Source organism: Triturus cristatus, chromosome 7 (genome assembly GCF_964204655.1).
Source record: "Triturus cristatus chromosome 7, aTriCri1.1, whole genome shotgun sequence".
Taxonomy (NCBI): domain Eukaryota; kingdom Metazoa; phylum Chordata; class Amphibia; order Caudata; family Salamandridae; genus Triturus; species Triturus cristatus.
Genome location: NC_140590.1, coordinates 944,394,074 through 944,407,876, shown reverse-complemented (window position 1 = coordinate 944,407,876; position 13,803 = coordinate 944,394,074). Strand labels below are relative to the sequence as shown.

The 13,803-nt window shown below is 46.1% G+C and overlaps 1 protein-coding gene across 1 annotated transcript in view; it reads left to right on the top strand.

Moving 5' to 3' along the window:
• LOC146810891 (rho GTPase-activating protein 24-like) overlaps window positions 1–13,803 on the top strand; it is a 220,790-nt gene that overhangs the window by 54,262 nt on the left and 152,725 nt on the right. The window contains exon 3 of the mRNA XM_085614458.1: window positions 9,011–9,218. Within this exon, the coding sequence (XP_085470584.1) occupies window positions 9,011–9,218 (208 nt within the window). The remainder of the gene's footprint in view (window positions 1–9,010; window positions 9,219–13,803) is intronic.

The window sequence follows — 13,803 nt, the reverse complement described above, 5'->3', positions numbered from 1 at the left end:
AAGACCGTGGCGAGATTCAGGAGAGACAACTTATACACCTGAGAGGCGAAATTAGACAACTCTCCTTGGATGCTGCCAAGCTCTTGTGGAGATCCTCCATAGCGGGGGTGTATGGATTTGGGGATAAGAACGGGAAAATCCTACATAGGCTAGCTACATATCCCATGGCTAACCGTATAATTCTGGAGATTAAGGACCCGGACGGCTTTGCCCACTGTTCCCCCTTAGCAATGACCCAGACCGTTGCCTTATATTATCGTGAGCTATACTCTGCGCAGCATCCTGAAACCTCCCTTCCAGACCTGCTCAAATTGGGTCGCCTTCACCTCCCTCGCCTCAGTGGAGCTGAATCTGCTGATCTAGACCTCCTCATTACCCGTGAGGAAATTAATGATGCCATAACACGCACCTCCCCTGGGGAGGGTCGCCCTGTTTAAAATTATGATCCTCCCTAGATTCCTCTACGTCATTCAAAACATCCCATTTTACTTCCCACGGGCCTGGTTCAGGGAACTGGATAGCCTCACCACTAAATTTCTCTGGGGCGGTCGGAGACCGCGTATAGCCTTGGCCTGCTGCCGAATCCCACCCTTTGACGGGGGCATGGGAATGACTAACTTATACTTATACTACCTGGCGACCCCCCTACTCACCTTGCATGACTGGTATCATGGGGGATGGTCTGACCCGGCATACAGACTCGAGCTGAGCGAATTGGGTCTATCTAACATCCAAACCATGATGTATGGGGGGCCCATACCCAGAACTCTACCTTTGGTGACTCAAGCTGTTCTCCTGGCCTGGCGGTTATCCTTGCGCCACAACCACTGGACAAACAGATTGACCCAATACACACCACTCTGGCAAAGGCACGTGATTTAGGGAGGTTACCGCACTGAAAGGATTCCGGGCTTGGGACCTCATTGGGATCTCCCAGCTCGGGGACGTGTGGACCGGTGAGCACATACACACCTTTCAAGATCCACAAACCAGAAACTCCCTACACCCATTACAATTCAACCGATATTTACAGCTGCGCCATGCCCCCCACTCACACATACCGGATGGCACTACAATACTGGAATACAGTCCTCCGGAGGCGCAAATTATGATGGGGATCCTGGAAAGGGGGGGAATTTCACGTATCTATCGTTCTCTAACCAACAACACCCCAACTACACTAGATCAGCTCAGAAGCCAATGGGAGGGCTGGGTGGGACCACTTGAGGAGGAAGATTGGGGGGACGCGCTGATAGTGCCCAAGACGATCACTGCCTCAGCTAGACTCCGTCTGATCCAACTGTACTATTTGCACACAACATATATAACCCCCGCACGCCTCCATAATGCTGGTTGGAACCCGACTGCATCCTGCACGTGCTGCGGCCACGATCAAGTAGACTTCTTCCACATGGTCAGGACCTGTCCCCTTTTAGAGCAGTATTGGGAATGCATTGAACAAGAGCTCACAGAGATTCCACACAACCCACTACACACGCTCCTGGGGATTACGGACGGCTTGGACGGGTCCAGAAATGATAAACTGTTCTTTAATACGGCCATGAGCATAGCCAAAAGGGATTTAGCTGCCAACTGGAAGCTTCCCAATCCACCTAGTGTGGCGAAGTGGCGCAAGGGAGTGGACTGGTGTGCAACACAAGAAAAACCCCTATACGAAGCCCAGGGTTGTCCGACTAAACATCGTAAGGTTTGGGGCAAATGGTTTGGTCAGATGGACTAGACAAGCTTTCCTCAATTGAAATCACATGGGACCCCTTCGGGTCATGAGCTACCATTGTTTGGTATCGAAGCAAATGTGGTATTTTCTTATCATGACGGAGATGCACTGTATTGCTGGTCTGTTTACCTTTGCCTAAAATCAATAAAAAATGTTATAAAAGAAAAAATCCTTTCGGCCATATATCCAGTTTTAACAGTTTCACCATTTATTTCAAATTCCCTTCCAATAATGTTTTTAGTAGCAACGTTACTTTTGCACCCAAATAAAATAACATTTTGACCAATCTATTATCCGTACCACCTAAAAGGGCCCTTTGTTTGTCTTGTCTTTGATGTGCAATACTACCTCATCACATTTCTGATCAGATTCACACATTACCGCACTCTTACCCTCTTCATGTTTCTCGTGGATCTATAACAGGACGTATGATGACCTTTCCTTCCACAAATCCTACAAGCGGCTTTCCACCCAGGGCATTATTTGAAATTGGCCATATGACCCATATCACCATACCCAAAACCTTTTTCTTGAAATTTCTTTGCACCCTTTTTAGGCCTTGCCTGGCGTAGACTGCGCTGACATGCGCAGTCTCGCTGGCGAGATTTAATAAGTTAGGGTAGATTTCTCTAGTGGGCTTTAAGCCCCTCTTTTCCATTGGCTGGCGTCACCGTTTATGCTAAACGGTGGCCAGCCATTGGCAAAGAGTGTCTAGTGACGTACACTTTTCTCTTTTAGAGCCGTCCCAGTTGGACTGGCTGCCCGGACTTACTGCTGGCGTAAAAGGTTTTTTATCTTTATGGGGCCAAACACATGGCCCCATAAAGATAAGAAACCTTTTACAGGGGAGGCTCGCCCAGCCGTCCAAGTGGGAGATGTTATAAGGGTGGGGGAGATCAGGGGAAGCGAAAGTTGTTGACCGAGATTGAAAGTGGCCCGAGCGGCGGCTGAAGGAGGAGCAGGAAGCCGAGGAGAGGGGCCGAGGCAGGCGGGGCATGCGGGGGCGCAGCACGGCACAACTTTGCGCAGAGAGAAGTGTCCTCACGGCCCTGGGGACTACTGAACGCTTGGTTCCCTGAACACGGCCTCTTCCCCCTCCAGCCCAGAAGTGGTAGAGGGTAGGGAAGCCGGGGAAGCACCGGCAGCCGCGACCACAACAAAGCCCAGCGCCCGCCATGCATGCGGACTGCAGGCTGCTGCCGCTGGGGCGCGCATAGCGGGGATGGCTGTCCAAGCCTGCCCGCTACTGCTGGCCGCCTTGCTGTTGGGCACCGGCCGGGCTCAAAAAGGTGAGTGCCGTCTCCCTCCTCGTACCTTCCTCAAACACTGCTGTCTGAGACTTGAGGGGTGTGTGTGCAGAGCTCTCTTGTTTAATCTCTTGCACAAGCCTAGCCTTTTATATTCTGTCCTCGGGATGCTGAATGGTCTCATGAATAAGGGACTGCCTCGTATATTATCTAGCCGAGAGTGGGCCGTTCCGTCAAAAACGGACAGCAGGCCGAGAAGGCATCTACTTGAAGAGGCTGAGTCATGCTGCCAAATATACAGCTTTATAGCAACAGTTCAAAATAGTCGGAGTCAAAATGGCGGACGGCCCTGGAAGGAGGATCAATGAAGGAGGAGTGTGAGGCATTACACTTTCCAACGCCTCGGGCCTGAGAAAAACTTGTAAGTTCACATGAGCAAAAATCATCACTTTTTCTTTGAGCAAACTGTATTCAAGCACCGTGATCTGTGCACTTAAATCATGTGAATTGTGCAATAATGCCTTTGTAGTGATTACATTTCTGGGATTTAGAGTGGGATTCAACAGTTGGTATTTAAACAGAAGAAAATCAAAGCTGTATTTGTTAAAACGACTGAACATGACAACTCAGCTGGATTTTGAGAATCACAAATATATAAATAATTTACAGTGAAGTGCATTCACTCTTTGTAATTCATTATACGTATTACATTTGGGTGTACTGAAAACCTAACTGATTTTTACTTTTTGGTGGGTCAACAAGTCCAGTCATACACATTCCTAAACAGTGTAAAGAAACTGTTCTGAAGGAGGTTATGAAGCTTAAGCCAGAGGGGTGAGGAAGAGAAACAGAGGCAGACACAGATAGAGAAGAGGTTTCACTCATGAGTTGTTTGGAAAACTGTGGACAGGGAGCGGAGTGTATCCATGGTTGTTTGGCTGCCATCTTGGAAAAGGTTATGCTTCCTGTTAAGTAGTTTCAAACGTGAATGCACTGTGAACATTGTTTTCAAGTGTTACATAATTCAGGATCCCTTACAGTATATCTGAAGTTTGTTTTAACAGCACAAATCCTTAGTACCCAGTTGTGGTAATAATGCTGGACGTCACCGGATGGCTCTGAAGCCCAATAGTGGGTAAATGAGTAGGTGATAACATGGATTACACTACACCAGAAGTAATCAATGTCGGCACAGGAGGTCCAGAAACATGCCACATTTTTAGGATAATCACTCACAATGAAAACAAATTCTATCTAGATGCATTGTGTGCAAATAATTTATCAAATCTACGAGAACATCTTAATTGGCTTGTACAAGTACCATCTCCTTTGTGCTCTAAATACTTTTGACACCCGCGTCTACTCCAGCCACAAAAGAAAAATCCGAAGATATGGCAGTGAAAGTGAAATGGGAAACACACAGTTGGTGTTACATTCTCTCACTGGGGTGAAGTACAAAGTGTGTCCAAAAGCATGGAATAAAGTTATAAAGGGGTGTTTTTACAGGCAGCCATCCTGATTGGTGTCAGAGGTGGCCAATGGTAGTTTGGGAAAGTTGTCCAGGGTATACGGAACTCGCTGCCTCTTCACATTCGCAGTATAGACAGCCTGCTGACCTTTCGCAAAGCTATCAAGACCTTCCTTTTTCCTGTGGTGTAATCCTGTTTTCTCCTGACTTTCTTTTTCTGTTTTTTTATGCTTGAGCCCTCCTTTTTTTTCTGCTCCTTTCTGTTAGCGCCGGGACGCCTTTTTGCTGAGGCAGCTGCGTGCTTTATAAACCTAGCTAACATAACATACCTGAGGATCCTGGTGGTTGCATATTGGAGGAGGCCGAAGAGGAGGCTATGACAATTGTGTAGCCTCTTGGCTGTGGATTTTCTTAGTATGGGGTATTGAGAAGGTGGAACCTGGTTGCTGTGGAGATTGACCCCCTTACTGAATGCTGGAATTCAACTCCACAGTAAAATTCCTCACTGAGGTGTGATTTAGACAGCATTAAAACTCAAAAAAGAAAGTAATATCTGAGATGTTGGTGGAATATATGAAACAAGCATTAAAAATGCAATAGGTCACGCCTTTCATTAAGTTAAAGCCATTTGCTTTGCTATACAATACCATTAGCAAAGCAAATGGCTTTATCTTAATCAAAGGTGAGACCTATTGCATTTTCAATGCTTGTTATTCTTTTCATCCACCTAAAGTAGGCCCTATCCCGGTTTTCACTACATGCACACTTTCATGATCCCGTTTTTCCTCACACCGTATTTTTCTGAATCACTTCTACACATGCTTGCGAGTGCTCACACGATTTTGCCATGGTGATGATTTCACTTAGTGAGGGATTATCTTTTTGACAAATGGCTTCCCAGATTTGTCCAGAGCACAGCCCAATATAAACTGATCCTCATCAGCTGCTGCACCAAAATTGCAGGTGGATGCCAGTTTTCTTATTGCGGTAATATACTCAACAGACTCCCCTACCCATGGTACTCTGCTCCCATTTCATATTCATTTAGACTGTTAGCATCATCTGAGTCAAGATCTGGCAGATGTTCAAAACGTCCTGCCCTTCAGGACTGAGACAATGCATGAGCAGCGACATTTTCCTCTCCACACTAAGCGAAGCACCACATAGCGACGCACCACACATCCTGGCATAATGTTAAAAACCCTTCTTCCACCTCTGCCACGGTATCGCAGGTTCGCCAGGTTAGGAAAGAAAGAGAGGAGGTGCAGTTACATTCTGCATGATGCCTAAGCAAGCGAACTATAAATCTTAAGCCGAAGACACTAGAGCTTTCTTTTGGAGAATACACTCACAAGGGCATACACAAACACCCTTCTGATGTGATCCCCGAATCCTTTTCACTGGCACTCGAATAGATACCCGAGAGCACCTATAGAAGAAAAGTTCAACAACAATACATGTTCAAAATGCTCTTCTGGTATTCATTCAATGGAACTTGCAGATGACACCTTTCCAAAAATGACCTTTTCGCATGTGCAGTTTAGTTAATTACTAAAAAACAGTGTTCCTACTCAAGATCGACTTCAAGGTGTCTCCAAACAAGCAGTGTTGTGATCTATACCCTACTGTTGCTCGTTGGCAAATCACGTTCAAGTTCCTTTAACACTTAGGTTGATGCAGCACAAGACTTAACAGACGCTGTTAGCATGTCGTTAAATTAATGTGACACCCAATTCAAAATGGCCACCAACGCACATCCAAATCTAAATCAGGATTCACAGCCCAATCTAAAATAACAGCTGCCCAGGAGGATTAAATGCAGGTAAGTTTCATCAAGAACTCAGGGCAAACCACACGCTGGCGATACCTGTCGGGGTAACGGTAGGGGGCAAAAGAAATCACCTACCGTACCCGACAAACACAGCTCCAATCCTTCTGTGTATATAGTACTTTTAGGGACCCACAATGAAATCTGAATTCTCCTCCTGTGGGCTAACAATGATCTCTTCCTGTGGTAGCTGGGCATAACTGTCCCACGATGCTGCTGAGCTCCATTACTAGATGTTGAGGTCTCTTAAAGTCTAGGTTCTTACTCCTTAACTCGACACCAATGTGAACATTAGGGTTTTCAAATGTAGATATGTTGTTCAGGTTTATTAAGAACTTACATTAGTAGAAACTCCATTCATCAGCTGCGACTGCCCCATAAGAAACACTGGTCACATCTCCTTTCAGTTCATATGATCACATTCCAATCCCTTGGAGATAGCACAAAAAGAGTCCCAAAACTATATTACATCAGGCGCAATTCAGTCTATTACACCATGCTCAGAATACCACAATCAGCATCTGACTAACATTGAAAATAGACTTCCGCTTATGTTAGCAAGGCACGTTAACTTATGAACCAAAAGATAATGTCGCAGAGCAAGAGAATGACGCTCTGGGTATTCTAAGCTTAGATGCCGAACTCATTAAAGCCCCACTGGTAGCTAAAATCCAACTAGCTTCCATGACCCTCTCATACAGTCTGTGTGCTTGCAATGGGCACTCTATATCGGATAAAGAGAGGTCACAGACGTACTTGAGAGTGACCTAAAGTGGTACAATAAACTATTTCATTCTGGACTTATCACGCTGGCACAAATGAGTTGACTTTAAGATCCTATCAAAAGTGGATAGCCATCACAAATCACTTCAACTTGGGATGACAAAGAAGATGATATGTGGTCTATCTGACCCTAATAAGTCAACTTTTGCAGTTCCAACTATTGGTAATAACAGAAGGTCAGTCAAATGGCACAGATAAAAAACACAGCCAAATACTCTGCCCGAAATTTTTAATACCTTCAACGCTATCATTAACTCCATATATTGACCACCCTAGATTTAAAATTCCAATCATTGAGCTACACTTCTCCTTGTTCAACACTTAAAGGACCTATGCACAAAGGCAGCCCAAGCATTTTTACCTTTAGCAGTTTGGTGGGCTCTGTGGTATAGAAGTGTATGCTGCAATTCAAAATCTGCTCTGATTTCTGCCTTAAATCTTGCAAGCCGTCTGCTCTCAGTGAAGCTAGAGTTCTATATAAACTCGCCCTCGACACCAGTAAGAGAAACTGGGTTATGCAAATTGACCTAACCTCATGGAAGCCTTCACAAGAAGAGATGATGCAGGCTTTTGGCACATTATTGCACATGGCAGCCATAATAGCGCACTGCCAACAAACATCGCATACAATCACAAGTCTGGATAAAACATTTTAAGGACCTATATTCCTCATAATCATCACTCTGATGCTATTTAATCTCCACTGAGTCACAGTCCTGATTACCCATTCTGACCTCTACTACTGAAATTCCTGTCTTTTCATTATCATTAAATGCAATAAAGACTTTGCAAGTAGAGAAAGCTCCCAGCCCAGACAAAGTTCCTGGGAGGCTATATCGCTCTGAGGTGGCTCCCTATTTAAACTTGCTGTCCCATGGAATAATCTACAGAGCAAGCGTTTCTGACTCCTAGTTTAGGGTGGAAATTATTCCTCTCTTCCAAAAGGAAAACATGGGTATCCCCAGGAATTATAGACCTATCAGTCAAATGGGCAATCTGCAAAACGTATTTTCTAGACAGATATTAGACAAACTGGATGGGTGAGACTTAGGTTCTATCCCCCCTTCAAGTTGAATTCGGACCAAAAGTTGGTTCTATTGATCAAGTACTCCAATTTGATCTCATTTCTTGGAAATATCTCAAGATAAACAAGGAGCACTTATAGTTAGCATCTGTTGACTTGCTGGTCGCATTTGACCTTGTCTCCAGGGTCAACCTGTGGGACACCCTCAAGCCACTGAGTATGTCATCGTACATACCAGACACCATAAATAGACTTTACAAGCTTGCTGGGGAAAGCAGGGGGAGCTTATGGACAGCATTCTATTTGCATGAGGTATACACCAAAGTTGTGTTCTAGCTCCAATGCTGTTTTCCCTATATATTAATGATGCTACAAACTCTCTTAATGGCATTGTTCATGACTCCCCCAAACTCGATGGCAAGCCAATCCAGCGCTTTTATTTGCAGACGATCCTCTTTAAATTTAAATATCATGCACACCAGTGGGTTTAAGAATATACTGAATACATTTGCTGACTTTTGTGACTGTTGGGGCATCAGAGGCCTATATTTCCAAAAACAAATATATGATCCTTAGTCCACAGAAGTCATTTGGGGGGACTGAGGATGGAGAGACTTTTGCTGGACAAGGTCGACAAGTTCGACTTCTTGGTTATCAGGGTTGACAATTCAGTCTATGAAATTCTGCAAGCATGTATGGAGCACACATATGGGGAATGGTTAACGTAAAGCATCTGTCCCAGAGGGAGACTAGCTTCCTAAAATCTTTACTTAATTTGCCGCAAAGTGCTCCTTCCCTACCACTCTATTTAGATTCTAGTTTAAATAGAATAGAGGATTTAGCTGCTCTTAAATCTGTTAGGTTTGACCTCTGTAGTAACCATTATTGTAGGAACTTCCTAATGGCTCCTTGTCTATTCCAGGGGTCTTTGGACAGACGCTCGAGAACACGATTCTTTACGAGAGGCGGCACGGGGAGCGAATAGCTCCCATGATAGTGGAACAGTGTGTGAGCTTCATTAGAAGTTGGGGCCTACACGAGGTGGGCCTCTTTCATCAACCTGGTCAAGTCCATTTAGTGAAAGAGCTACAGGAAGCATTTGATTCTGGTGAAAAGTTTATGTTTGACAGGTAAGGCACTGCTTTTGTGTTACAGAGTTTACACGGCATTCAACACACTGTGGTTGGGAATTCCTAGCTTGTGATTTATTTATCAATGTTTAATGCACTCCTAGTTCTAGAAGTTATTCTGATTGCAAAAAAACACCCAGATGTTATTACTTTTCTCATGTCTGTGGGCAGTTTACAGAAGGAGGCCCTCCAACAATGAAGGCAACTCAGATCACAGGAACGTTTGGTAACCCCAGGGTGCCTTGGAGCCTACTGTGGATGTTTCCCGTGCTCTAGAGCCTACAGTGGCTGTTTCCAGTGCTCTGGAGCCTACAGTGGCAGTTCCCCGAGCTCTGGAGCATACTGTCGCTGCTTCCCATGCCCTGGAGTGTACTGTGGCTGTTTCCCGTGCTCTGGAACATTCTATGGCTGTTTCCCGTGCTCTGGAGCCTACTGTGGCTGTTTCCCGTGCTCTGGAGCCTACAGTAGCTGTTTCCTGTGCTCTGGAGCCTAACGTGGATGTTTCCCTTGTTCTGGAGCCTAGTGGAACATAGACAAAGAAGGATCCTTTGCACGACAACAAGAAGAAATCAGAAGGAAAGAGCTGGTGCTACAATTACCTTGACAAATTTTACATCAAAACTAACCCATCCAACACTAAGTTCCCTACTGAAAGTAGCACAGGCTAAAATCCTACCCACAAAAACCTACGGCAGCGAATCAATGTGAGGAAGAGATGCCAGACTATTGGACAGAATTCTAGACAAAGCATGCAGAATTATGTCCAGCCTCCGAAACTACACTTCCGCAGCACAACTAAGGCTGGAGTTTGGCCTAATGAAGCAAACCTTGGCCAGGTATGTCGCATATATCATCTGCTGGAATAAGATCAGATCATCACGCCCAAACACTTTTAAACACGGCCTCCAGCAAAGGGATCCAGCCCCTGCAAGAATCTATCTACAAGAATCTCTGGCACCCACTGGGCTCTCTGCCCTCTGTAACATACAGATTCATCATTTAGTCTTCAAGAAGCTGGTCTGGAAATCTTTATAATAACATTCTTTGGTGGAGGATAAAGCCGCCTTCTCGACCAGATCTCCTGCCTGGATGACTTTGAACAATTATAAAATCTTAGCTCCTCAAAAATACTTTAACTTGGGATACTCAAAACCACGGAAAACCCCGTGCACTCAGAACCTTCCAACATGGCTGCGGGAGTCAACCATAATTTCTTGCAGCTCGTGTAAAAATAGCCAGGGAGATATCGTACACCTACTATGTACCTGCAAGGAGATGTGGCAGGAAAGGAGACAGCTGCTAAAAATCCCCTTCGCTCAAGGAGGCAAGTAGTCCTGGCATGCTTTGACCCAGGAGCTCCACAATTAAATTGCAGACTAGTAAGATTTCTTGCGCTAGCTGTACAAAAAATGCCATCAGCCTGCACGATAGTTACCGTCAGTCCACCACGTGAAACCCTACTATCAATCTACAGCTGGCACATTAGACATCACTTTACGCAGGCCTAGGCTTCAAGAATCGCCAGCAGCTTTACACACTGGAGAACTAAGCATAGCCTATTTAATCAGAGAAGAGAGGCCGCTCCAACTAAGGCAGGGGGGAACAACGTTTACAACGCAACTTTTACAACGCACTACACTTACAACGCATTTTTTACAACGCAACATCCACTACAACGCATTCCATTACATAGCATGACACTACAATGCATTTTTAAAAACTACCTTTACAACGCATTCCATTACATCGCATACTACCTTTACAACGCATACCATTACAATGCATAATATTACACTACACTATCCAACACTTACCCTACTGTTGCACCCCCTGGAGTTAGAATAGTAATTTTTACCCCCATACTATCCAACATTTACCCTACTGTTGCACCCCCTGGAGTTAGAATAGTAATTTTTACCCCTATACTATCCAACACTTACCCTACTGTTGCACCCCCTGGAGTTAGAATAGTAATTTTTACCCCTATACTATCCAACACTTACCCTACTGTTGCACCCCCTGGAGTTAGAATAGTCATTTTTACCCCTATACTATCCAACACTTTCCCTACTGTTGCACCCCCTGGAGTTAGAATAGTAATTTTTACCCCTATACTATCCAACACTTACCCTACTGTTGCACCCCCTGGAGTCAGAATATCAATTTTTACCCCTTTACTATCCAACACTTACCCTACTGTTGCACCCCCTGGAGTTAGAATAGTAATTTTTACCCCTATACTATCCAACACTTACCCTACTGTTGCACCCCCTGGAGTTAGAATAGTAATTTTTACCCCTATACTATCCAATACTTACCTTAAATGCAATTTAATATTATGCGTTGTAATGGTATGCGTTGTAAAGGTAGTATGCGATGTAATGGAATGCGTTGTAAAGGTAGTTTTTAAAAATGCGTTGTAGTGTCATGCTATGTAATGGAATGCGTTGTAGTGGATGTTGCGTTGTAAAAAATGCGTTGTAAGTGCATGCGTTGTAAAAGTGTGCGTTGTAACGACATACATCCAAGGCAGGGCTGGGAAGCCCTCACCTAAGCCAGCATCTCAGAACCTTCGTCAAGTACCTTGCTGCACTGATTGTATTGGCTGCCCCGATAACGAACTCTGCACTGTCTGCCTTGATATTTTTGTACTGCAATGGTTTTTAGTAACTATGCGATTGAAATAAACTTGAAACATGAAACTGAAGCCTACTGTGGCTGTTTCCCATGCTCTGGAAAATGGTTGTTTCATGCGCTGTGGAGGCTACTGTGGCTGTTTCCCATGCCCTAGAGTGTACTGTGGCTGTTCCCCATGCTCCGGAGCCTAGAGTGGCTGTTTCCTGTGCTCTGGGGCTTACTGTGGCTGTTTCCCATGCCCTGGAGTGTACTGTGGCTGTTTCCCATGCTCTGGAGCCTACTATGGCTGTTTCCTGTGCTCTGGGGCTTACTGTGGCTGTTTCCTGTACCCTGGAGTGTACTGGGACTGTTTTTCATGCTCTGGACTTACTGTAGCTGTTTCCAGTGCTTTGGAGCCTACTGTGGGTGTTTTCCGTGCCCTGGAGTGTACCGTAACTGTTTCACATTCTCTGGAGCCTTCAGTGACTGTTTCCCATGCTCTGGAGCAAATCCTACCGTGAATGTTTCCCGTGTTCTGGGCCTTCAGTGACAGTTTTGCATGATCTGGAGTAGATCCGACCGTGGCTGTTTCCTGTGCTCTGGAGCCTACCATGGCTGTTTCCCATGTTCTGGGGCCTTCAGTGACTGTTTCCTGTGCTCCTGAGCGTTCCATGGCTGTTTCTGTGTTCTGGGGCCTTCACTGACTGTTGTCTGTGCTCTGGAGCGTTCCATGGCTGTTTCCCGTGTTCTGGGGCCTTCAGTGACTGTTTCCTGTGCCCTGGAGCGTTCCATGGCTGTTTCTGTGTTCTGGGTCCTTCAGTGACTGTTTCCCATGCTCTGGAGCGTTCCATGGCTGTTTACCATGCTCTGGAGCGTTCCATGACTGTTTGCCGTGTTCTGGGGCCTTCAGTGACTGTTTCCCGTGCTCTGGAGCGTTCCATGGCGGTTTCCCATGTTCTGGGGCCTTCAGTGACTGTTTCTCGTGCTCTGGAGCGTTCCATGGCTGTTTCCCGTGTTCTGGGGCCTTCAGTGACTGTTTCCCATGCTCTGGAGCTTTCCATGGCTGTTTCCCGTGTTCTGGGCCTTCAGTGACTGTTTCCCTTGCTCTGGAGCGTTCCATGGCTGTTTCCCGTGTTCTGGGGTCTTCAGTGACCGTTTCCCGTGCTCTGGAACGTTCCATGGCTGTTTCCCGTGTTCTGGGGCCTTCAGTGACCGTTTCCCGTGCTCTGGAGCGTTCCATGGCTGTTTCCCGTGTTCTGGGGCCTTCAGTGACCGTTTCCCGTGCTCTGGAGCATTCCATGGCTGTTTCTCGTGTTCTGGGGCCTTCAGTGACTGATTCCCATGCTCTGGAGCGTTCCATGGCTGTTTCCCGTGTTCTGGGGCCTTCAGTGACCGTTTCCCGTGCTCTGGAGCGTTCCATGGCTGTTTTCCGTCTTCTGGGGCCTTCAGTGACCCTTTCCCGTGCTCTGGAGCGTTCCATGGCTGTTTCCCGTGTTCTGGGGCCTTCAGTGACCGTTTCCCGTGCTCTGGAGCGTTCCATGGCTGTTTCCCGTGTTCTGCGGCCTTCAGTGACCGTTTCCCGTGCTCTGGAGCGTTCCATGGTTGTTTCCCGTGTTTTGGGGCCTTCAGTGTATGTTTCTCATGCTCTGGAGCGTTCTATGGCTGTTTCCCTTGTTCTGGGGCCTTCATTGTTTGTTTCCCATGCTTTGGAGCGTTCCATGGCTGTTTCCCGTGTACTGGGGCCTTCAGTGACCATTTCCCTTGCTCTGGAGCGTTCCATGGTTGTTTCCCGTGTTCTGGGGCCTTCAGTGTATGTTTCTCATGCTCTGGAGCGTTCTATGGCTGTTTCCCTTGTTCTGGGGCCTTCATTGTTTGTTTCCCATGCTCTGGAGCGTTCCATGGCTGTTTTCCATCTTCTGGGGCCTTCAGTGACCCTTTCCCGTGCTCTGGAGCGTTCCATGGCTGTTTC